At 35.5% G+C, this 26290-nt stretch overlaps 2 protein-coding genes across 2 annotated transcripts; one reads left to right on the top strand and one right to left on the bottom strand.

Annotated features, from left to right (window-relative positions):
• Positions 1-3519: 3519 nt before the first annotated feature.
• Positions 3520-7895, top strand: LOC111999462 (deoxyribodipyrimidine photo-lyase). Its single transcript, XM_024031588.2, has 9 exons — positions 3520-4025; positions 4821-5161; positions 5237-5477; positions 5686-5843; positions 5931-5967; positions 6175-6233; positions 6816-6897; positions 6992-7063; positions 7429-7895. The coding sequence occupies exons 1-9, from the start codon at positions 3696-3698 to the stop codon at positions 7603-7605; spliced, it is 1497 nt and encodes a 498-aa protein (XP_023887356.1). The 5' UTR covers positions 3520-3695; the 3' UTR covers positions 7606-7895.
• Positions 7896-9483: 1588 nt separating this feature from the next.
• On the bottom strand, positions 9484-25773 carry LOC111999455 (SNARE-interacting protein KEULE). Its single transcript, XM_024031582.2, has 21 exons — positions 25525-25773; positions 24385-24443; positions 23982-24063; positions 22586-22664; positions 21879-21929; positions 21679-21775; positions 21491-21523; positions 20184-20309; positions 19912-20100; positions 19732-19815; positions 19542-19640; positions 19368-19444; positions 18217-18313; positions 11685-11810; positions 11511-11606; positions 11258-11377; positions 11105-11182; positions 10528-10718; positions 10131-10221; positions 9956-10045; positions 9484-9865 (listed from the first exon to the last, which is right to left on the bottom strand). The coding sequence occupies exons 1-21, from the start codon at positions 25592-25594 to the stop codon at positions 9812-9814; spliced, it is 1989 nt and encodes a 662-aa protein (XP_023887350.1). The 5' UTR covers positions 25595-25773; the 3' UTR covers positions 9484-9811.
• Positions 25774-26290: the final 517 nt, after the last annotated feature.

Below are 26290 nucleotides of genomic sequence, written 5' to 3'. Positions count from 1 at the left end.
TCCTTCTGCCTTGTGTCCAACTCGATCACAAGAAAAATAGAGAGAACTGATGCCCTCATACCGCACAGGTTGATCAATACCACCAACCTTAACAAGCTTAACTATCGATTCATCAAAATTCACTTGAACACATAGCCACGCAAAACAGGCTCTGGTCTCTGAAGCGGTGTGTGTGTCAATGCATAAAACTGGCCCAATCACTTTCCTTATATCCCTTAAGACCGATAGCTCATAGTACTCAATGGGCAAGCCTGGCAAATCGACCCACACAACAACAGAAGAAAGATTTGCATTCTCTGGCCTAAAGTTTGGTTCCCATCCTCTAATGGATAGGTAGTGACCTCCCACTAACCAAGGACCACCCTTAAGGACTCTAGCATGATCCTCTTTGAACGAGAATTTAATAAGGAAAAATCCATATCCCAAATCGATACAGTCCATCTTCCCTGAAGGTTTCCACATGCTGGTCAATCTTGAGCGTAGGAAATGAAAGCCTACAAACTTACCAAAAACTTTAACAATCAAAGCTCTAGACCACGAGGCTTTGATTTTATTTTTCCTTTACCTAGAGAGCTTAACAGCAACTTCCCCTGGTGGTAGGTTCTCAAACTCGTCATCAGATGTGGCATCAAACTCCATCTCATGATTGAAGTCAAGAGCTTGCTCGAACGCTCCAGGCAGCTCTCCAACAAGTGTTTTTTTATACGAAATTCACCCTCCCGTGTGCCAAGTCCGTGAGGTTCCTGTGCAGCTTTTCCACGATGGGTTTCCTTGACTTTCTTTGTGCTTCTTTGAAGCTCCTCATCTTCCTCTCTAGACCTCACAAGAGAATCGCTTGTCATCTCTCCTCTCATTTCTTGGATTTTTCAATGTCCAAAACATGAAATTGCCAGTCTTGTTTAGGCTACAATTCAAGATTTATACTGTTTACCTATGATAAAACATCAAATAGTGTTTAACTATGTACTCTTTTTCTATAATAACTAAATGGCTATAATTAGTAATAATAATAATAATAATAATAATAATAAAATGTAATTAATTACATAATAAACTATTAATAACACATTTTTAAGTGTTTAACTTTAACACTATTCAGAATATATAATTCAGCAAACAAAACAATAAACAGTCGTTGAGGAGAAATTTTTTGCACACACTACATGTCCTAATTTCAGTGCTAGCTAGATTACACTTGTCCAGTCAGCAAATATATATATGAGCTCCTAAAATTATTTTTCTTACACCACACGGACACTGGTTGAGCGAGCCTTACCCAAGATTTCTCTTACTTAAAGGAATTTGGGCCCTACATCGCATGAACTTCACTTTACTAGCTAGAAAAATGGGCTGTAAGACCCACCATGACATCACCAAGTCAAAAGCCTGAAATCTCTCATTCTAGTCAAGCTAGGCCCGCAAACCCATTCTCTCTCTCTCTCTCTCTCTCTCTCTCTCTCTCTCTCTCTCTCTCTCCACACTAGACCACACGACATGGGTAAAATAAAATACCAGCAATTTTGTTCACTATACTTAGCAAATAATGAAGACATGTAAAGCCCATAAAAAGACTACGGTTTTTCAATTGTTTAAGGTAAACCAGACAATAGTTAGTCCGATCCGTATTAAAACGAAAGATTTAACCAAGATAGGAGACTTGACACATAACAAGGTGAGTTTAAAACTTTAAATCCCTTCTCCCATCATCTAGTGCTACCAACAAAGACAAGATCTATGATGTTTGTTGGCTTTGTCAAGCATGGGAAGAAGGAACTCCCTCTCTTCCTTAAAATTTCGGTCAATGCTCAAGGGAGTCATAACCAAGACTCTAATACTGAAACCCTTTGTAATATTAGTCATTCATTGATTCATAAACCTTCACAATAGTAGTCATGCATTGATTCATGAACAAAGCACATGAATAACGAGAGGGGAAACTTAGGGAGTCGTGGCTTGGAGCGCATGAAGAGTTGTCCAATTGAGATCTAGCAACTCTAGGTCAAATGGGAAGTATAGAGCTTGGGATGTCTTCTCCTACCTCCTGGGACTCTAGCATTAATCCATGTGCAACAAGCAAACGTCAAATATCCATTCCTCACCCTTGACATAACTTAAGATGATGAGACTTCCAAATTCTCTAAACTCAGACCTGACCAAGACTTAAATGCTAAACAATGCATTTTGTCCAATAGTTTGCACACCTTAACAAATAGGAAAAAAGACCAAATAGCTCGAGGGAAATGAAGTTACTATCTTTAGCTAAGACCAATATATATGCATTAATATTTTCATATAGATGGATATGATATATTTCTTATTATTGAGTTTGTCTCTTGTATGGATTTACAATTGGAATATGAAATGACATGACTGTGTATTAAACCCAAAAAAAGGAAGACATGATCAGAACTTGTCTAATTCGTATATTGCTGGACCTTTTTTGTGTTTAACCACTGGACTACCGTTGAGCATGTAGTTGAATTTTTTTGTGGTGATTCATCATTGCAGGAGACGTTTTCTAGTCCTTAAAAAAAAAAAAAAAAAAAAAGGGACTGAGGGCTTTGCCGAGAGTCACTCTACCATGATTGGGCTTTAGGCTGATATGAAGTATGCATGCATGTCAATAGCCGTTAGGCTTTTTCTTGGCCCAACGTTGAGTTCCGAGTTTGCTCCCAAAATCACCCTCACATAAAAAACTCCCCCAACAACATTTAAAAGGCAAAATAAGTATACACTTAATCACAATGTAACATTTAGTAAATAAATCTATAAGTAAAAAAGAAAAAATAAATAAATGTAAAATTAAGACTAGAAGACACTTAGCAACTTAAAATAAAAGGAAAAAAAGAAAAAAGAAAAAACGAAGATCAAGACCAAAACGAAATAAAAAGAAAAGAAAAATTAAGAATGAGAAATGGGCAAGAGAAGGGACTGCCGCGCTGGACAATGATAAGTCCGACGATCCAAAATTAGGGTCAATAAGCCAAGAACAAGTTGATGAGTGTCACTGTAGAGAATTGAGATTGATTGCAAGAGCAACTAATTTATGAGAGAGAGAGAGTATTAGCATTTCTTATAATTGATAGTATACAGAGTGTCACATCATTTAAAGTTATGATGTAGTACTGAATACACTTTTGAATTTATAATATTTAATTTGAACAATGAAATAAATAATTTCAAATGAAAATCTCCCTGGCAATTGAAATTCAATATTGTCAAAATTAGTCTCTATATCTAAAAAAATGAATTCTGACCTACGTATACATAATAAAAGCACGAATGAAATGTGCGTATCTCCAACAGTCTCAAATGGCCAATCCCTACAAAAATGGAATGACAACAATAGTGCGGTTCTAGCCCCATTGCACCAACGTGGGCTCTTTAAGAAAGTTGAGGCCCATTAATTAGATATTGGGCCAGCCCACCAAGAAAAACTAACCTAACGACTAGAGGAACGTGTCTCAGTTAAGAATCCGCCACGTGTACTCTTTCAAAACCACAACTCTTAACTGTTAAAACTGTTCCTTCCCTCGCTTCTTCCAAGTCCCAACGCAAAGCAAAACTCCCAAATCCCAACCTACGCACCCCTGGCTCACATTATCCTCCACCACCGCCGCGTACACTTGCACTTCCCTACACTCCCGGCGCACGTTAGCAAACCCGTCCTCTTCGCCGCTATTCCTTCGTCGTCAATGGCTTCCGTTTCTTCTCCGACGAACAAGTTATCGTCGTCCGTACAACCGCCTGGACGAATGAGGGTTTTGAAGGAACGATCTGGACCGTCGGAGGATGGTCCCGTCGTGTACTGGATGTTCAGGGATCAACGGATCAGAGACAACTGGGCTTTGATCCACGCCGTTGATGAGGCCAACAGGGCCGGTGTACCCGTGGCCGTGGCGTTCAATCTCTTCGACCAGTTTCTTGGCGCGAAAGCTCGGCAACTAGGGTTTATGTTGCGGGGTTTGAAGCAGTTGCAGCTCGATCTCCAAGAGAGTCTTCAAATCCCTTTCTTTTTGTTTCAGGCGAGCTCACACGTGTTCACGTTTTCTTCTTTTTATTTAAAATTTACGCTTTGTTTGGATCCCAAGAAAGTTAGGTGAGAAAGGAAAGTTTAAATGATGAGTTAGAAAGGTGTTTCAACACGTGTGCTAATGCCTTAGTGGCAATATTGAAATTAATCTAAATATTTTGGGCATATGATGGTAAACTACAACTTGTTGCAAAAGTTAAGTTTAATTAGTTAGAAAATGTTGAATTTAATTATTTAACCATTGTTCTATCACTTCTCTTATGTGTTCAAACTTTAGACTAATTGATTTGATACTATGATATACTACCACTTGTTAGAAAAACTTAATTTGTTAAGAAATGATGTAGCAAATTGAATTTAAATTTGTTATAAATTATTTAAAGGGGAAGCTATTTTAGCTATTATATATTTTTAGCATTGGTGGTTTATAGTTTAATAGCACTGACATTTTTTAGAAATATGTGTAACTTGCTTGCTATCACCAATAGTTGTGTTCAATTGAGTGAAAAATTTGTACTTGTGGGTCATAAAAATTGTACTTATGCCATACCTATACCCGTGTCCATGTCGTATCTGAGTCATTCTGGTGTTTACTGGCCGTTTCATGTTATAATTTTTCAAAAATTGCTCATGTCGCTATGTTGTACTTGTGTCCGTGTCTGTGTTTGTGCTTCCTAAACTTAAGATTTAGAAACTTAGATTTTTTTTTTCCCCATGCATTATCTTAGAAACTAAATGAAGCAACATATTGGGAAGCTCAAATTTTGTTGTGGGTTGATGTATTTAGGGAGAAGCAGAAGAGACTATACCGGATTTTTTGAGAGAATGTGGGGCTTCGCTTTTAGTTACAGACTTCTCACCTTTACGCAAAGTTCAAAGATGTAAAGAGGAAATTTGCAAGAGAGTGAGTGATTTGGTGACCATACATGAGGTTGATGCCCATAATGTAGTACCTACATGGGTGGCATCGGAGAAGTTGGAGTATAGTGCTAGAACCATAAGGGGAAAGATAAACAAAATGCTTCCTGAGTACCTCATTGAGTTTCCTACATTGCAACCTCCAAGTAGAAAATGGGCTGCCACAAGTTTGTTGATTGATTGGGATGACCTCATTGCCGATGTTTTGAGGTTAGATGCTCTATTTTGGTTGAGTTGAGAGATTTTTTGGATTGTAGTGTTGATAAAATAATCTTGTAAAATCAGGAAAGGAGCAGAAGTTCCTGAAATTGAGTGGTGTGAACCGGGGGAGAAGGCAGCAATGGAAGTGTTGATGGGGAGTAAAAATGGGTTCTTGACGAAAAGGTTGAAAGGTTATTCAGCCGATAGGAATAACCCATTAAAACCTAGAGGGCTTTCTGGTCTCTCTCCATACTTGCACTTTGGGCAAATATCTGCGCAGCGGTGTGCTTTGGAGGCTCGTAGGGTCAGGAAACTTTTTCCTCAGGTTAGTTTATCTTTTATATATTTTTATGGAATCAGGATTAGGAAAAATAAGTATGCTTTTTAAAAATTCTTATTTTTGAACTTGTTCTTGGCATCCACAATTGATTGTAGTTTGCTGTCACATTTGAATTTTCTTATTTATTTCTTTTTGTTCAGTGTTTAATGGTATCAATGATAGCTTGATCTATTTTCTACCTGTTATTCTGAAGGCAGTTGATACATTCTTGGAGGAGTTGATTGTGCGCAGAGAACTTGCCGATAACTTCTGCTTCTACCAGCATCATTATGATTCACTGCAAGGAGCATGGGAATGGGCACGTAAGACCTTGATGGACCATGCTTCTGACAAGCGAGAACATATTTACACGTGAGTCAAATTTGCTCTGCTTTGATTGGATTGTGTTGATTCCTTGTGTAAGGTTCTCTAACTTTTAATTGATTATGGAATTTGCAGCAGGGAGCAATTGGAAAAGGCAAAAACAGCCGATCCTGTAAGCTGAATTTTTAAAGATTATTTTGTAATAACGTTGATGAGATGTTGGAAGTATCTGATGTTTCATAGTTTATGTTTTGACCTTTATATTGATGAGGTCTTCTTTTGGTTTTACAAATGCCTCTAACGTTTTAGTCTTATTTACATCTAGTTGGTGTTATATGCTGTCATTGTTTTGACTATCTTTATGGCTTGTGATTTCCAGCTCTGGAATGCTTCTCAGTTGGAGATGGTTTACTATGGCAAGATGCATGGTTTTATGCGGCAAGTGACTTCTTGAAGGACTTTTTCCCTTCTTTTGTCATTATGGAGATTTATGTTGCTTGCAACTTAAATGGCCTTTGTTAATGTGAAAGTATTTTCTCTTCTGGAAAGCAGGCCAGAAGTACCCTTCCATTATCAATTTTTATATTCTTCATACTTCTTGATACTTAGGGATAGCGTGTGATATTAACTATAAATGGTCTTCATGAACTGATTTGGTTATTTCTTCAGATTATAACAGTGTTGTGATGTTTTGAAGTTTGGTGTCACAGTTTACTTTCTTTGTTTGCTCGCATCATGATCTGTGTGTTTATTGGGGTGGCTTACCATTTTGTTCCTATCTTTATTTTGATTCCCTGGCCACTAGTGCCATATTGCCAGTAATATTTCTGTTATGAAAATTCTGTGCATATAAATACGTGGGCGAAATTTGATTCCTTTTGGAGATTGATGCATTATTTTTCTTGAATATACAGTATGCAATTTCGTTAGATGCACTATTAATTCTACTACTACTTCTGAATTTTTGTTAAGAATCACAATCTTTTTGACCTGTCATTGCGTTTGCAAAACCTTGTGCAGGATGTATTGGGCCAAAAAGATTCTTGAGTGGACAAGAGGACCGGAAGAAGCACTTGAAATATCAATATATCTGAATGACAAGGTTAATTCACTTCAGATTTATTGTGCTTTAATGGAGGTTGTTACTGATGCCTTATCAACTACCAAGTGTTATTTACCCAAAACTTTGCATGCAGTATGAAATAGATGGCAGGGACCCAAGTGGATACGTTGGTTGCATGTGGTCAATATGCGGCATTCATGACCAGGTATGGACTGATCATTTTCTTTTATCTTGGAAGGATTTAAGAATAATATCTATCGACAGTAATAACTCGTTGTTCTGATATTTTAGTTGCATTGTTCTACAGCAAAGTGCAGAGGGGCCTGCTGTTATATTGAAAAAATCAGAGGGTTGGTAGAGTCACCCAATTAGTCTTGTTATTTAGGAAAATGAATGCATCTTTACATAGAAATCTGAATGAAATGTAAATGGTAGGCATTGGAGGTAGTCCTACCTTTCTATAAATGGACAAGAGACAGGCCATTGAAATGAGATTGGATATTTAATTGAGCAATGAATTCTCTCTTAGTCCTTAACCTAGTATTTACATCCTTCTTGCTGGCATTTCAGGGTTGGCGGGAGCGACCAGTTTTTGGGAAAATACGTTACATGAATTATGCAGGCTGCAAAAGGAAATTTGATGTTGATGGATACATTGCTTACATTAAAAGGATAGTGGGTGAGATTAAGAAAAGAAAAGCAGAAAGCCTGCTCAGTGAGAAGGCAAAGGAACTTCGCAGTTCATAACTTGGGTCCTAAATTGAATATGAAGAGTATGTTAAATGTGTCCTGTTGGTAGCAAGAAGAAAAGAGTGATGATCTACAAGCACCATTTGGATTGTAGGCGGAGTTGCAGATCTATTCATTGAACCTCTATTTTTAGGGGGAGGCATTAGATCTCTTTTATAATAAAAAAAAATTTGTTCCACAATTCCATGTACTTCCCCCTTCCCCTCTGATTTATCCTTTTTGACATAATTAGAAACGTTATGTATGAATTTGGAAATATTGAAATGCAACTCGTTTGTTTGCTGCAATCTACGCTTTACACCTCGTAAACAGGTGGCCATATTGCAAATTTAATTAGATCAATATTGTTTTGGATTTCCATCTCATCAATACATATGATCCGTCTTCATGCAAATTATACTGGTCTTGCAATCAAGCACTTGGTAAATAAATGAATATAGGTTTCTTCTGCAGCATTGCACAAGGGGCATTTATTCTCCCCCAAATTCCATTTTTGCTTAATTCTTCACTTCGTTGGGAGCATGTCATCTCAATTCTCCATAATGGTTCTTTCAATCTCGTGTATTTTTAGCATCCATAGTTTGTTCCATAAAGCATTATTCTACTGATTACATCTATACCACTGACTTTGGCCATGTGCAAACTTTACGGAAAACAAGCAATTTGAATCTTTGACCCAAATCCATTTGTCTTGCTTTGTATTTCTTGTAAGCAGAGTTCATTTGATCATTTTTCTTGTTTAAAGATGAAAAACAAATTTTTTTAAATTTAGAAAAAATGAACTTTATGCAGAACTTTAAAAAATGAAATAATATTTTATAAAAGAAACTTACGAAATGGAAAAATCTTAATCACATCAAATCCATAATCAAAGTCTCTGATTCTTCGCCAAAAGCATCTAATTGGTCAAGTTATTTTCTCTGTCACTTTCAATTTGATTCAATTAATGCATGGGCCTAACTTCTTCTTCCTTTTTTCTTTTTTTCTTTTTGGGTTGAGAAAAGGCCTTTAACTAATTTGTTTATGATAATTAAGGGGTTATCTATGAAAATTAAATATGAAGAATATTATAGGGGATTTTGAAGCTCATATATTCTTCTTACTCAAATCTTCCAGTTACTCAAAAGGCCTTAAAATTTTTTTTTTTTTTTTTTTTTTTTTTTTTTTTTTTTTTTTTTTTCTGAAGGACTGAATGCAACAATTTTCAACCATAGACCCACTCAAAAAAATATCTGGAGATATATTTGTACTCCCACATATTTTGTTATGTTGTTGGCAATGTAAGATTAAAGAAAGGGAGGGCTTGGCGAATAGTATCACAATGTCTCAAGGGCGGGTGGTTTTGAAGTTAATCATTTGATGTTAGGGAAACGAAAGAAAAATGTCACAATCCCTCCACCAACTGTTTTCTAGCAGAAAATTTGGGGAAAGGCTCTCTTTTTTTTTTTTCCCAACCTGGTTTGATACGTTAAAAGACCCAAACTATTTGGACTAACCCGTTTCAGATGTGTACAATGTGATGTGTAATTTTTTAACAATAAAAAAGTTGTCACAACTTTAAAAAAAATGTCATGTCAATGTTCTATTAGACACATAGGCAATAAAATTATCGGAATGACCAATTGCACTCATTTTTTTAAATCTCATGGATTAAAAACACCAAGAAGCAAAATTTTAGAGACCAATAGTGTATTTTTGCCAAAAAAAAAAACTTACTTCAAAACCCACCTTCTAAGGAGTAAGCATCATTTAAATAATAATAATAATAATATAGTAAATGTTGATTCCCTTTTCACTTCACTTTCTTTGAAAATATTTTCTTCAGCATGCAGTGAAATTATAAACCAAACAAAGCCTAAAAGAACTGTGGCGGACTTGTACAAGAATAGTATGAGATAGAGAGGATGCAGGCTTTATCTGTTACAAAATTCAATTGGTTACTTTCTATGATTTAGTATATTATACACACCTGTAATGGCAACACCATGTCAATTACACTACAAAGCCAAAAAGCAAGAAGCTAGGCCAGGGAGATGCTCATCTGAAATATGCAAAGATACAGAACCTCTGCCATTGCCAAATGAAAATGTTATATATTGAATGTTAAAAAATGGATACAATGAAATGATGTTATCTATGGTTACAAATTGGATTGGGGACCGGAGCATAGAAAACACTGGGCCTCCTAAAGCCACCCCCATGTTTAGATCTGGAGATCATCTATTGAAAGCTCATGTGCTGTCAGCATCTTCAATTTCTGTAATCAAAAATGAATTTTTAAGGTTTAGTTGGTCAGGAAAGTAAGAGGTGGAGCTGCTAAATCAAAGTTGGAACTGAAATTAATCACCGTAATAAATTGTGGAGGATCATCAATACTAGATGAGCCCAGAACAACTTCCCTCTTCAATTTAGTTGTAAGCTTGTGACAAACTCTAAGCTGAGGATCAATAAATTTTATGAATACAAATAATCCAGAAAAGGCAATTGTCAAAACTGTATAAAATGCATAAAAAATATCATACCTCAGATCTAGTAGCTCCACCAATGATGAATACAAAAATCCGTTGGCCCATCTTCTTAAAATCACTAGATGCATGTCTTAGAATTGAATCACTATAGACCAGGGAAAAAAAAACATTATGATAATGAGAATCTACAGAAAGATATTAGAAAAGGCTACTATCAGTCTATGTCAGTTCCACCAATGCCTACCAGTCCTCTAAGCAAGTATCTAAATAGATCAAGATAACATAAAAATATAAGGCATCACTTTGTTAAGACAAACAACATGTAGAAGATAACCATCGACATATTGGGGAAAGAGAAAGAAAGGTGGGGGTGGGGGGCTTGTATAGTGCAGGCTATTATCGAGTTTATTGGACTACTCAGACCCATGTGAGGGAAGCATGAAAATAGCACCTTGAATACCCATCATCAGAGTTCCGAGGCCGAGCCCATTTATGTGTCCGCTTTGATTGAGCTGGATTAGCAACTGGAGCATGATTTACTGCAGCAGTCTGAGACGTCCCATGAAAAGTTTGACTTGGGTCATTCAGACATGGATAATCATCTTTTGACAGTTCACCATTGTGAAGTTTTTCAATAAGTTCCTGAAAGATGTCAAGAATTTGGGCCTAGTAAGCCATTGGTTCCATATAGCTTTAATTCAAAGTTACAGGATAACTGAATTGATCACAATATGACAATGTAGAAAAGATATCGGTCACACATAAGTCCTCCATTGCCACAATACTCTCAAAGTAGCAAGATATATTTAAGACACACGAACGTCAACTAATATGGTTTTTCTCTCAGGTCTTAAATCACTAACGAAAACAGACAACCTTCAGCAGATAAAATAGTGGGAGCAAATTGTAAACATCACCATTAGCCAAAACAAGACCACAAAGGTACTCCCAAATACAGGATATCTAATGATGACAGGCATGTCCTATATACATAGAACCATCTGAGAGGAAATTAGTGTTTATTTTACCTCAATCATGGGGTAAAAACGTGATAGCTGCCATGTTTCTTGTTCACCAGTACGGTCTTTTCTAGCAGCACGCTTTTTCTGACATTTAAAAAGTTTTCAGTTAGGCATAAATCACCAACCAAGATGCATTCAAAACTAACATAAAGCAATTACCTTATGCATATCAAACTTCAAAGAGAAAGTTCCAGTTGAGCTTTTTTTGGTATCGGAGGATCCCCCAAGCAACCTCAAATTATGAACAGCATTCATATCCTCAGGTGGCAATTTTGCTAACTGAACCAAATTACAAATATACCATTAAAACAGGTAGCAAAAAAAACACCATCAAAACCAACAATAAAATGACTTGACTTTAAAATGGAAGAAAAATGCAGTTCAATTGGTAAACTGTAACATGTACACCAACCTTCATTATGTTGAGACCCTTCTCACCCTCAAATTTGTCAGGATAAATGGCTGCAAGGACCATCAGCAAGCGCAACTTATTTTCACGTGTTGTATCCTGCCAAATAAAAAATTGTAGTTCTGTTGTTAAATACATATTGACAAGGAATAAGATATGGCCCACTACAATTCGCACCTCTTTTGTGGTCAAGAATTTGATTACATCTTTCATTCCAGCATCTCCGAAAACTAAATCCTGTTCCAGCTGCCCAAGTTCTCGAAGCCCCAGTTCCCTAATAGTTCCGTTAATTTTTCCGGCAATCTGGTGAATAAAACCAAATTTAGATGAAGCTATGGCTCCTGTACTCATAAGTCAAAGAAAAATATTCCAATCACTGAATATTTAATAATTGTCAATGAAATCTCCATTTTTTTTTTTTTTTATATAAGCTTCACTATCTAAAGTAATTTAAGCTAGTACTGTTTCTGCCTCTATGGTCACGGAAACAATTGAAGCTTGAAGCATAAACAAATTTCTTTAAGGAAAAATGATTTTTTTTTTTTAATCTTTTAAAATTATGAAAAAAAAAGTGTACTGGGGAAGCTACAAACATTGTCTAGGGTTACATATATCTAGAAATTCCTTCAAACTAGAGAAAGAGTGACCATTCAAAGCAACCATCGAATCATAGAAAGAATGTAATATCAGCAGTTTTATCCCCAAGGACAAGAGCTCAATCCCATTGAACTAGTTGAGTTCTCTCCAGAAGTCCACATGATGCATAACGGATCACCCCCCACAAGTCAGAACTACAATGTCTACCAAAACCCCTTTCAAACAAGCTAGTAAATCGATAGACCTATTAAGCATTACCAATTGAAGTCTCCACAAGCAAAATGCCAAAGACCATATATTTTAAGCAAAGGAACAATTAAAGAGCAACTGATCTATGGACTTCCCACTTCTCTTGCACATGCCACACCACTATACAGTGAAGAAATTTCTCTACCAAAGATTATCCATTGTGATAAGGAATTTATTGATAAAGAAACAGGAATTCTACGTTCATGATGGTGAATACAAAGTATCTAAAACAATTACAATCAAATCTAGAGAGGAACTAATTGAATGCTGGAAATCAAAAATGGAAGTACAGTGTGTAAAACTCCAAACCCAAAATGAATGCAAAGATCATTGCCAATTCAAAATGCAAAAACCACTCCCTGACCAAGCTTTCCCACCCATTATGAACATGCTTCCAAAGGCTCACACCATAGGGTTCATATGTTACCCCCAGAGCCCAACCACCCCCGTGCACTCCCATATTTTTTGTCTACTATTGTTCGTCGTAATGTCTTTTTTCATGGCACATTGCCAAAGCCATTTCCCCAATAAGGCATGATTAAAAATGTACAGAGCTTCTAATGCCCCAAGCCTTCATATTGGATCAGTTAACAAACTGTCTTCCAATTAACTACATGAAATTAAAAATCCTCCCCCAAGCTACCCCAAGGAAAATCCTTCTGTAATTTCTCAAAGCGATTGGCAACACTAACAGGGTGGGGAAATAACAAGAGAAAGCACGTTGGTAAACTGGAAAGAGTGCTATTATGGTGATTCATCATCCTTTTGATAAATAAAGCTTCTTCCAAACTACTAATTTCATTTTCCATCTTTTCCAAAATCATATCTCATATTGCTTTGCACTTATATTTAGACCCCAGTGGTAAGCCCAAGTTTTCATAGGCAGAGTAGATATCTTGCAACCAAGATGCCAATCAAAACTTTCACCTCTGGAACCTTTCCGATAGGAATCATCTCAGACTTGCCTAAATTGATCTTTAGAATAGATACAGCTTCAAAACAAATTTAAAACTGACTGCTTTTAGATATAGAGAGTTAGTGACTAACGTAGATCTATATTATTATCAGATCAAGTAGCCAATCAACAACACACTCTGGAAAGCTTAAATCCAGAAATGAATATTATGATATGTTTTGTTACATCATACAGCTTCTTTTCTTTTCTTTTTTTTTGATAGGTAACATAAAAATATTATTAATCATTAAAAAAAATGTCAAACTGAGTACATTGGGGATGTACTATGGGGGCACAAAACAGGAACCAAAATTACAATGATCAAGAAAAACAGGAAGGAAAGAACAAGAAAAATGAGAACAGACCACACTCCAATCATAGAGTGTGCAAGAAAAAAGAATTAATCTCTAGCAAAGAACATTCACAATCCTCAAAGCTTCTAGCATTCCTTTCACGCCAAATGCACCATATCAAACAATGAGGCACTATTCTCCAAACATCTATGTTACGATGTCACCCAAACTTTCTTTGCCAAGACTCAAACAACTCAATAACTGTATGAGGCATAACCCAATGAATACCAAACAAATAGAAAACCAAAGACCAAGGGGTTGTTTGGATTTTCAGTTTCCATCACCCATAACTCAAAATTGGTGGGTCCCATGGCTAAGTAGTGTGTTTGGATGTGTTTCCAGCTTTTGTTTCCATCACTCAATTTTCTAATTTTTGAGTGATGAGTTATGGAGACTGAAAACACATTTTAGGTGTTTTCAAGTTATCAAAACTCAGTTTTCATGGTATTTTCATAATTAAACACACATGCATGAGACTCACTATCTTGTCAAGCCACTTTCCTTCTCTCTCCCACCAGTCACTCTCCTCTTTTTTTCTTTTTTCCTTTTTTTTTTTTTTTTTTTTTGGTTCTTCATCACAGAATATTTTTGGTCTTCGCTGCACTCCATGACCGGGTAAGGATGTCTCAAACCCATTAAAAAAAAAATCAAGAAACAAACTTTTCAAGCTTCAAGCTCCACCCTCTTTTTGAAACCCTCTTTCTTTTTTATTTTCTTTCTATTTATTTGCTCAATTTTCTCTTTTTTCTTTGAGCTGAAAGTTCCTTCCTTTGTAATTGTTTGTGGATTTGGGGATTTGGTTGATTTAGGTTTGAGGGTTTGACAAATGGAATTTGGATTTGGATTTGGGGTTTCAAAATACCCATTCCTTGAACAAACATGAATGGGTTTCAAAATACCCATTACTTGTTTAGATTTTATTTATATTTTTCTTTAGTTGTCCTGCTTTTGTATTTAGAACACCGTGGTGTTGTGTGTTAGGTGTTCTTTTTTTTTCTTGTTTGGGATTTTTGAAACTTTGGTGGCAGGGTTTGGAAAATTTATCATGAAATCAACACAACTTTCTTTCATGGATGGGTTTACATGGTAGCAGAGGAAGGAAAGGAAAGAAGAAAATAATTTCATGAAATCCAAAAATTTGAAGAACAGAGGTTTCGGGGGAAAGAGAAGAAGCATTAGGTGAGTTGAGTGATTCTTTATTTTACATTTTTATGGGTTCAGGTTTGTGTTTTGGGAGAGTAACAGGGGTGAAGGGGAAATGAGAGTGAAGAAAATGATGGGGAATGAGGGTTCCATGGGTAGGCTAAAAAAAGGATCTGAGCAAGTGCTTAGGTATGGGTCCCACAAAAAGTAGAAAATATCTGAGTGATGAGAAGCTGAAAATAGTGTGCCAAACGGGTGGGATTTAGGAAATTGAGGTATTTTAAGTGATGAGTGATGAAATTTGAATGAAGAGTGATGAGTGATGGTTTTTTAAAAACCAAACAGCCCCCAAAACTCCCAAGCTATGGGGCAATGAAGCACAAGGTAATCCACAAACTCCCCACATCTCTTACACATAGCACCAATCAAGCACAAGCACACATCTTTTACGAAAGTTGTCTGTTGTTAAGATCTTACCTAAGGAAGCAAACCAAGCAAAGAAAGCTACCCCTGGAGGAACCTTCAATTGCCATATCAATCTCCAAGGGAAGGATACAAGAGTAAGAGGGTAGAAGGAACAATAAAATCCTCTAACCTCAAAACCCCTGCTCCTTGCTGGCTTCCAACAAACCTTATCAGTACAAAACCCCCACATAGTCGATAAATAGACTAACCCCACAAACCGATCAAAAGCTTCTTGTTCCCAATCTTGTGGTGGACGACGAAATTGCAAATTCCAGTGAATCCTCCCAGCAGACCAACCCATAACTTTAGCCACCGAGGAATCCTTTAACCTACTAAGACAATAAAACTCCGGAAAAGCCTCTTGGAAAGTACAATCCCCACACCATACATGCTTCCAAAACTTCACTCTAGTACCATCCCCCACATCATACACAAGGGGTTTAGAAAAGTTCAACCAACCACTTCTAATGAATCTCCACAGGCTGAACCCATAAGGACTTGTCTCCTATTTCGTACACCAACCACTCCAAATATTCCCATATTTTGCCTCTACAACCCTCCTCCATAAAGCATCGGCCTCCATGCCATACCTCCACAACCATTTTCCTAGTAAGGCAGAATTAAAGCTCCATGTCTTCACATATATTCTGTATTTATTGCAGCTTAGAATGCTTTTACAGTCCTATGGGGTAGTACAATCGGCTGAGAACCACACCTCATGAAGTGAAGGTCACCAGTTTGAATCTCCACTTTTCCCCCTCCTCTTAGGACCAATCTTACTATAAAAGAACAGTTTAGAATGCTTTTACTTACAGGGGAAAAAATGCTTTCGTTGAATCAACTAATGGGAATTTTACAAATTCAAAATTGACTTTCTAATAGTTCCAAGGTCTGCCCATTTTTAGCTGTTCTAGTCACATCCCAGTTCTAGCCATACCGTACACCTTTTTCATCATCATAAAAGGGGATACTTCTGAACGTATGTGTAACTGATCACAGCTTCCATTGCGCTGCTCTTTCATTGGTCAAACCGTATTTTTCCTTTTTGAAATAGCTAAACAAACACAGGAGCACCAAGACTAACATTTGTTTTTTCTTAGATTGGCTAACTAGCTTAAAAATACTTGTATCCAGTGCACAAAACTCTCAATTTGCGAAGTCTAGAAGAGGTCATAGTAGGTAGCCTTATGCAAAATTTTTTTTTTTTTTTTTTGGGGAGGTCATTGCTAGCTGGCTTATTCATTTAAAAATGACAAAGTTTAGCTACAACCCCACTCAATATATTTTCACTGGATGTGAATTTTGACAAATCAACCATTAAATTACATTTTTTTCTTATATCCATGCCTGCAAAATTTTTAGAAAATCAAAGATCAATAGTTATGTCATTAATCAAATATTTAAATTTCAAATTTTTATAATCTAAAATTATGCATAAAAAAAGTCTATGGATTGAATAATAAATAACATCCGATTGGCACGAAATTTGACATGCATGTCAACATAAAGATATGCAATCCAATGGTTAAATTTTCAAAATATGTAGTCATGTTAATTTTATTTTTTAGAGGGAATTGTAGCAATTGGCTACAAAATAGTTTGTAGCCAAACGTTGTCCTTAAAAAATATTGTCGCTATACTTCCCTAATGGAGTCTGAGGATCTAGAACTACAGTTAACATTAACAACCCTATGATATATGAGAATGACCAAGCAAAGTCCCAAGACAAAAAAAAAAGGGTATCTAAAAATCAATTTGATAATAGGGACATTAAACATAAAAACAATGTTCTAAGGCCAATGGGGAAACTGTTGAACACTAGAAGGGCACCAAGTAAATATCAACATTGAAAAAGTGCATGATGAAATCCTAAATAGAAGGCACCAAGTATTTAATCACATATTGATGGGATTAAGGACATCTAGGTAGGTTAAAAAAAGTGTGAGAACAATGATATCAAATAAAATATTAATTTCTAGACACAAGAAGCACAGCTCAGAGATTAGCACAAAGCCCTTATATATTGGAAATGGACAAGCTGGCTAACCAACATCCAGAAAAGAAGTTTCCACAATGTACATTATCACCTGCAGATATACCTTTAACAAACAAGCAAGCCTGCCGCAAAATACATACTTGGTACCATTCAAGAGTTTTTTTTTTTTTTTTTTTGTGGGGGGGGGGGGGGGGAGGAGGGGGTGGGGAGGGAGAAATCAATCAACAAATCTTAATGAATGATCATTTCCATTAATTTGCATCTGTCTGTTGCCAATCAAGAAGATAGATTTCATGTAGATAGAGAAGCATGAACAATTTATAAATTGCCTCATGAATATAGCAGGTGATAAATAACCTCTTATATAAAATATACAACCATACATTCTACTGCAGCAATAGAAGAAATTACACAAAGAAAAGATTGCAAATCATTAGAAAATTTCATGATAAATGAATGTTGAGCACAGGAAAGCAACCTTAGAAAGTTAAAAAGGTGATATGATCAACAGAAAGATGACAAAAGATTCTGTGCAATGGCTGGTGTACTAGTACCACTCAAAGGAGTAGGTTAACTCAAGCCCAATCACTATTCCGGAAGGCCAAAAAATAAACAGGGTTAAGGTAGATAATACATGCTCGCAAATTATATTACAGAAGATAATGGCCCTGCATCAAGCTAACTTATAAAAACACTAATAAACCAATTTAAAAACAAAGGATTTGTAGTCAACCCATAAGTAGTTGGAACATAAAATTTGTTGAGTTATCCAAGTGCATCATAACTTGGAAAGAGTACACAGAGGCATAAAACTTGTGCAGAAGACCCAAAAATTATTTGTTAAATTATTGTGGAAACTTCAAAGAAACTTTAAATTATCTAGATGTTAACTTCAAAGAGCCCTTTCCCCCAACACCCAAAAAAAAATTTCACATAAACAAGGATACTAACCTCTACATGGAGGGAGAGCTTGTCAATTTGTTCACTATACTGTGGTAATGCTTGAACCATCTTTTGCAAATCCCGTGTAGATAGTTCACCTCCATCCCTATATAAAAGGTGACTAAAGGTCAAAAGCAGATCATAACAGTCATTGTAACAGACTGCAATTGGCTCAAAGGTTCATGGAAATTATAAAATGCATAGCTTATAATAGCACAAAGGGTCAGAAACCAGAAATCAGAAATTTTGATTAACATCTAGATGCAAAGTACTGCTTATACTAGAACTGAATTAAAAAAGGAGGGGGGGGGGGGGGAGGGGATACAGAGCACTAAAAATGATTAATTTAGACATCGTTCCTCTAAACTGTTAACAAATTTAGGAATATTGCAGGAACTTTAATATAAATAAATGCTGAGTCATAATAAGGGTTTTTCCCTCCTTCTGACCCATAATAAATCATCAATCTTTACCTAATCTTGTTATGGTCTCTATCAAGGATAAATACAAGGACCGCAATGGTTCCCATTCTTCAATTTGTTTGTTTTCTATGGGTAACAAATTTTTAAAATTAGAGAGGAAAAACTCAGGTACAGGGAGAATACACAGAGGACTAGTAAAAGCTACTCCCTCTATCCCAAAACGAGTACTCTAGTTTTGACATGACTTGTAATTAAGAACAAATAAGTACAATAATCTTCCCAAAATACCTTCTTGGTTATAAACGTGGGCATGACTTTCACTATTTTAATAGATAAGGAAAAGAAAGAAATTTTTGGGGGAAGAACTCCTTCACTTTTTGAAAGTGAAGAACTCTTTTGGGTACATCTCATAAAAGAAAAAGAGACACTTGATATGAGATGGAGGGAGTACTTCCAAAAAGTTAACCATATTTGAGCACACAGGTCCACCTTACATAGTAAATATGAAGAACAATGCTTATTTAGTACTTCAATGAGATGTTAGGCAATCAAAATCAACCTTCTCATGTTAAATGCTCTACTTAAATAAGGTAACTACATGAACTTGGAAACATTGTTTTGCTATAATAGTATTTTTTTTTTTTTGGTGCTACAATTGATTTGCTATGATAGTCTTGTAATCAGATACAAAATGCACTATCATTCACTGATGAACAAAATTAATGAGTTCACATCAACCTTGAACCATGTTGAATTTGTGCAGCTTTATTCTTTGAAATGAAGTTGGTCATCTTCTCATGCAACCGCTCACTAGCCTGAGAAGATCATTCATTCAAAATGCATAAGTATTGTGAGTGCGCATGCACACACACACACACACACACACATATATAGTATAAACATGAGAAATACATCAGCTATATGTGCATGTCGAAGCTCAAGCCAGACAGGATCATGATCCTCCAAAAGAACCTCTTTCTTCTCAGGTGGACCACCAGTTTTGCCAGGAACCTGAACAGTACAGTCCATTAATGTACAGTATCCCAAAGAGACTGCAAATGAATCCAAAGCATTTATAAAATTTTGAAATGGCAGAACTTACCTCTTGCACATATTTATTTCCCTCCAAATTCAGTAAATCATGGCAAATGGCGTCATATGTCCATTCATGTATGATAGGAGCAATCTAAAATTTTAAAACAAGTATATTCATCATAATCAACATAGACAATATACCAGTAACCAAATTATAAATTCATAACAAACACATGCACCTAAAAACCTGATCTACAGATCTGTCAAGTATTAGCAACTCGCATGTTTCTGTCTTAGGAAAGCCAGGAAGTGATTTATATTTCATAATACAGTCCCAGACTCCAGCAGCGAGCTTTGTAGGAATTAGATCACGGAAAGTTGTCATTGTAGTTGCATCTAAGGACTTAGCAGCACGGTAGCGTACCATAGGAAATTCCTGATCAAATTTAAACATAAATATGCTTCAGAAAATTTTTAATACATAATAAATCAAATTTAGAAATAACTAAATCTATATACCCTTAGTGAAGCAAATACTGTAGCAATTCGGGTAGCCATCACATTCAAACACATAACACCTTTGCGTGTATTCTCCTCATCCCCCAAAAGATCCTCTAAAGCCCTCTCATTATTGGTGATAAAACCCTGTTTGAAAAAAATCAAAGACAAGAAAGACCATGACATTAATAACATAGTACCATCAATGGGTACAAACTGTAAGCTTTGACCATTATATAATTAAACCACAGCAAACTACTCTTATTCCAGCTTGAACTTAAATGATTATAAGGTTGGGCTATTGGTAAAAGTATATTTTTCCAACTGCTCGGGAACTAGCATAGAACTCTAAGAACTAAACAAGGGCTTTATTTGAAATCATATAGCAATCTTCAAAACCCATTAGGGTGCAGCCAAGTGGTTAGAGTCTTGGGATGAACTGTAAACCTAGACATCCTAGGTTCATTCCCCAGTAAGAGTACTCTTGGATTACCTAATACACGGTTTTGGCGGGTGAGGTTGTATATCCCTGGTTTACTCCCTAGGGGTGGGTCCAAAGGGCCTTGCCTTGGTGAGGTTCCACATCATCCAGAAAAAGAAGAGATCTTCAAACATCAAAGTTTCCTCACTATAGTCACCCTATAAGTCACTAATCACTATTTTTTTTGTTGATAAGTATAAGTCACTAATCACTATGATATAAAATATCAGTACTGCCTTGCCCATGGTTTAAGTGTTATTAGGGTGCACATTCAAATGTGTCTATGTTGAAAATTCCTTCTGAAGGGGAATAAATGAACTTTTTACCCCACAATTCCATGTTATTGGCTTTATATCAAATTTAGCAAAATGGTGGGGAGAAGGCTAGAGCTAGGATATTTTTTCAAAAGTAACACCCAATATTTTACATTTTAGAGTACAAACAACTGAACCATGTTAAACAAAAATGATATAAGTATTTAGAATCTCTAAAAAAAATGTGACAATTGCCAAAAACATCTGCATGATTGGTACCTCAAAAGGTTTAAAATTTGAGTGCAGCAGCCAACAAATAATTTTTTCTTTTTTTTGGGCAGGTAACAAATACTATTTATTATATTAAGCATTTTAAAATATGCAGTCTAAGTTCCACAGGTACATTCATGAAACACACGTCATCAGCAACAATGGTTTGTTAAATTCACTAAAGATACAAAGAAAAAAAAAGAGTTTTCTATACAAATTTCATGATAATTTTTAAGAAGATAAGTCCATCATCTATGTTAAATGCACAATTATCTATATCATGCAAATGGTATTAAAAAGTTGACTGAAGTAGAATCAGATACCTGGCTGTCTATAGCAAAGTACTCCAAATTCATCTGCATTTCAAACCCAAATGGAAATATATCAATGTCCACTAATAAGTTTACAACCAAAAATGGAAAACAAGAAAACAATACAACTAGCTGAAATATGAAGTGTTTCAGCACCAATACCAATCCAAAAAGTATTTTCCAAAACAAGAGAACCATACCTCTTTCAGTGCAACAATTCGAGGTAAAATAGTTGCATCCTTCTTGATGTGATTAACCAGTTCTCTTGAAATAGGTGAACTGAAGAAAATAAATGCCCTTCACAAATACAAAGGACATTGATTAAAAAAACCACAAGAAAACCAAAACAGCTTTGGGGAACTGCAAGGCAAAAATAAGGAAATAAAGATCCTTCACATACTTCCTGTATAATGGTGCTTTCCCCGCCATGTCTGACAAGAGCATTATAACACTGCAAAATAAATGTGTGTGAGAGAAAGAGAGTTAAAAAGGTCCCACCCATGCATCTGTGCTATAAAAATAGGAAAGCATATGTTTGTTCACTTCACAGAGAGTAACAGAAAAACTTAAAATCAAAATGTGCTACTTAACAATGAAATATCACACACACACACACACAGAAATTATTGATGATGTAGGCATAATGAGGCAGATGTTCAAAAAGTTTCAGCATTACTAGTGTCAACTGCAGCAGAAGTTTTGATTCCTGTGCCATAGAATGGAAACTTCAGGACTCCATTTATTGTAAGACAACTGATCTCTATACAGCAACTACTGAATATAGCAGTAGCAAAACATAAGCTAGTGTATTCAGGCTTTCACCACTCTGAAAACTAAATCAACCGAAAAACATAACCATAAGGCACTGCAGTCATCCATATGAGATTAAAAGGACAAAACCTTGCAACCAAAACTACGAGGAGGGGAAGACAAAGTCTCCAAATTCATTATTCCATTTCCATAACAGAACTGACCGAAATATTGCAAAATAAAAATGGATATTAAGACAGCTACAGTTCCTCAACCAACTGGAAAACAGAATATATGCAACTAACCTTAATGAGCAATAAGATTATATACTAACAGTAATAAAAGGAGAAAAATTACTTCTCTCTGGATGGCTGGATGAAGTATATAGCATCCATGGATGGTAATGGCTGCCTTCTCCTGTATATGTCTTCTACCACTGCAGGAAAAATTGAAAATCTGAGGACTTCAGAGCAACGAAACCAACTAATTTTTTGAGGGAGGGGAAAGGGGAACAAACCAACTAATTAGAGTAAAATGAAAATGCGATCCAATATAACTTTTCACTTGTCTCATCACCTAAACCATTATCCCAATTGGTATAAATCAAAAATAAAAATGCAGTGTAACAGCCTTCCAGCTTAATAACATAACAAACTCTTCAAAAACTAAGACCCTCTAAGGAAAAATGGGTACAAACATTATAATAGTCCATGGAGCTACCTAGTTTATCGGCTTGTCTGATTGATCAATAATAGCCAGATCAGGCCATAGGATTGCAAGGGTGGTTGAATAAACACTAGGCAGCAGAAAAATAACTCCTAGTACTAATGATGAGCAATTTTTCGATTTCAAGGACTAAGAGACAACCATTTCTTTCTTCTTCTTTTTTGGGGGGGTTGATAAAGTATACTTTTATAAAAGAAAAAAAAAAGAAGTTAATTTCAGACTTCCGTTCACAAATTATTACATTTGCTTATGATCTAAAATAAATTAAACTACATTACTATTAAAATAAGTTCTACAAATCTAAATTGTAACCTTTTGAGATATAAAAAAATTTCAACCTTCCCTACTAATTGGAACAAGAATTAAAATTCTAACAATAAAGGTGCATTAATCTCTATCTCAAAAACATACAGAATTTTATTTTTAAAAAATATATATATTTAAAAATTAAAAAAATATGTACACCTCAGCCGCACTGAACATACAGCAATCAAATTGCCTCAGTTCCTCCCCTCATAGACTAAAATATACATGTACATGTCAGTAATCTGTGACATTCAAGAATCAAACGTGATGGGCATGACCAACAAAAGCAAGGTGTGCCAGGACCATGAGATAGACCATATAACTCTACTAATTACCGTCAGCCTTGGGGAGACAACCAAAAGTTAAAGGACCATTTTTATCTAAAGGGAAACTCCCCAGTAGGAATTAACATTGTTGCATCAGAGGCAACAGAGCATCACTAGGAAATTGAAGACATGGTGCCTACTGCCTATTGATACAAAGTACCATGCAATACATCAACACCATATTAACTAGTCAGCTAAATGTGTGTTGATGGATAACTATGAGCACAATACGTATTAAATATTACTTATAAAACAAACAATACGTATTAAATATCACAGGCATAAAACTTTTCCTTATAGCAGATGGTAACATTGCATAGACTAAGCAGAAAATAAAATGAACGTAATTGGGGGGTAAAGAATAACATTTTAGAAAATGCCCCTACGATTCTTACATGAAACACCTTCGTCTGTGATATCAGCCATCTTGCACGAGTAAGACATTACCTTAACAGTAAGTTTGTCCATGATAAGTACCTACAGGAAAGAGGTTTAAGGACAGAAAATTTGAAAAATAAATTACTAGTAAATATATATATTTAAGGATCTGCGAATAGAAGTGCACCAAGCACTTACAAGAGAGATGACAAACAAAAATATTCAGCAGTGTAGGAAGTAAATGCATAAACTATATAACTAGCGCATGGGTAATAAAAAAGCATGGTTAGTGAAGGTTCATAGTACCCTTGTATATGTGCATTTTTTTTCTCTTAGAAGGAAAAAACACCAAATGATCTCAAAAGTACAGCTCACCAAAAACATTTTGAATTACAGAAAACTACTACAAGCTGCATATACCTTCCAAGTTGATTTTGAATCCCCTGTTTTGGATGACCGAAGCATTTCATGCAATAATCCTGCGCATACATAGGATTTAAATTAAAAATTAAAAAAAATAAGTCAATTACTAAGCTATCAGTCAATAATTTGGCCCTGCCTAACCTTTCTCCCTGATCTCTCTCTTCATATCAAACAATAATGCACGCCCACGCACACATATCACTTCATGATAACCAAATAACTTATGACATTCATCACCGAATCAACATACACACAAGCTTCGAACAAACATCTTTTACGCTAATCAACATTTAGTTGCTAGAATATATATATATATATATATAAGTTTCCACTAAAGAAAAGAACTATCTAAAATTCACCGAACCCTACAGCATCGTTATGTAAGGACAACGTAACTATATAAGCGGTTTATTGATCTAGGAACGACCATTGATCCAGACCGTAATATTTTTAAGGCGGATTTATTGTTTTTCATGTCCTTATTCACCACCCAAGATTCGCTTCAATATTCCAATATCATGAAACCGCCAATAGCTTAACCTATACTCATTTTTCCTTTACTCAACGCAACTATTCAAGGCAGTCACGCACAAATGCCATAATCATTTGGTTAAAAATGTATGCCACCTGAACCTCAATTTAACGGCTTACTCAACTTCACAGCCACCCTTACTATTTTCAAATCCTAGTAATAATAACAATTATTGTTCTTCAAAAATATTATGACTGGCGACGCTATGCACAGAATCTGGAAATTTTGACACTATGAGTTTGTTGATAAATGCATTAACCATTGAAATACATTATTATAATACTTGATCAATTGCATTCCCAACTGCAAGTAATACAAACGACCGATTAAAATTAAATTATTCACAAAGCCTTATATCTTAACAAAAAAATGTAAGAAATGAACTAATAACTTCACTAATTTGGTTCTATTTCTTACTAATTCCACCAAATTTGAAAGAAAAAAATATAATAAAATGAACTAGTACTAGATAAAGTAACATACTGACAGAAATGATTTAACTATCGAATCGCGTAAATTACACAAAACAAAATTTGATTAATCAAGAATGAAAGAAACAAAGTGAGAGAGAGAGAGAGAGAGAGAGAGAGAGAGATTGAACTCACGCTCGCGGCTGGATTGTCTGAAATTCTTGTAGTCGGAGCCATAAGACGACGTCGAATCGGAATCGGACATTGAGATGGTGCTCGAAGCCTCTGATTCTCTCTTCTTTCTTATGTAATTGATCGCTCAGAAAATGAAATCGGAGAGATCGTGAACTGGTTGAGGTTTGGGGTTAGAGAGAGAAAACAAAACAAGTAGAGAGCGTGTGAGAGAGAGAGAAAGGAGAATATGGTTTTTTAGTTTTTGCTTCAATTAATTAGTTTTTTTCAAAAAGAGATTGTCATTATTTTGGTTTTTTTTTTTTTTTTGGGGGGGTCGAAGGTGGGCCACTGACGTGTTGACAAGCCGGGTTTATAAAAATAAATAAATAGAATGCGGTAGTACGCGCAACAAAATTTACAACTTTTTTTTTTTAGAGAGTACAAAATTGACAACTTTTACTGCAACTTATTTAAAATTCACAATTTTTATGATAAAGGTATGAATTTTGTTGCAAATCTCTTGTCAGAAAACTGGGGTTCGATACTGCCTACGTCAATAAATCAATTGATGTTAGTTGAAACTCTAAGAAAAACATTATGGTTTTTTTAAAGTGATACAATTTTAATTTGAATTTACCATTTAACAGTTAGCAACTTACTAATTATTGTAATATTTATTAAAAAATGAGGTGAGATAATATTTCTCTAATTATTTTTTTTTAAATAAATAGTGCGAGTTGGGTTTGGTTGGCCAATGTCAATTTTTTAATTTTAAATTTAAAAAAAA

This window comes from Quercus suber, unplaced genomic scaffold (genome assembly GCF_002906115.3).
Source record: "Quercus suber isolate HL8 unplaced genomic scaffold, Cork oak 2.0 scaffold_29, whole genome shotgun sequence".
Classification (NCBI taxonomy): domain Eukaryota; kingdom Viridiplantae; phylum Streptophyta; class Magnoliopsida; order Fagales; family Fagaceae; genus Quercus; species Quercus suber.
The sequence above is the reverse complement of the archived record's forward strand: the minus strand, read 5'-3'. Positions and strand labels throughout refer to the sequence as shown.

Bases quoted from the DNA above. Each gene is read 5' to 3' on its own strand.
- LOC111999455 (XM_024031582.2), bottom strand. From the start codon at position 25,594: ATGTCCGATTCCGATTCGACGTCGTCTTATGGCTCCGACTACAAGAAT. The intron at 20,101-20,183 runs GTATATAGATTT...AAATTTGATCAG, and splicing joins CAGTATTTGCTTCACTAAGG to GAATTTCCTATGGTACGCTA. The intron at 19,816-19,911 runs GTTTTTAGGTGC...TTAAAATTTTAG, and splicing joins TTGACAGATCTGTAGATCAG to ATTGCTCCTATCATACATGA.
- LOC111999462 (XM_024031588.2), top strand. From the start codon at position 3,696: ATGGCTTCCGTTTCTTCTCCGACGAACAAGTTATCGTCGTCCGTACAA. The intron at 5,478-5,685 runs GTTAGTTTATCT...GTTATTCTGAAG, and splicing joins TCAGGAAACTTTTTCCTCAG to GCAGTTGATACATTCTTGGA. The intron at 6,234-6,815 runs GCAAGTGACTTC...AACCTTGTGCAG, and splicing joins AAGATGCATGGTTTTATGCG to GATGTATTGGGCCAAAAAGA.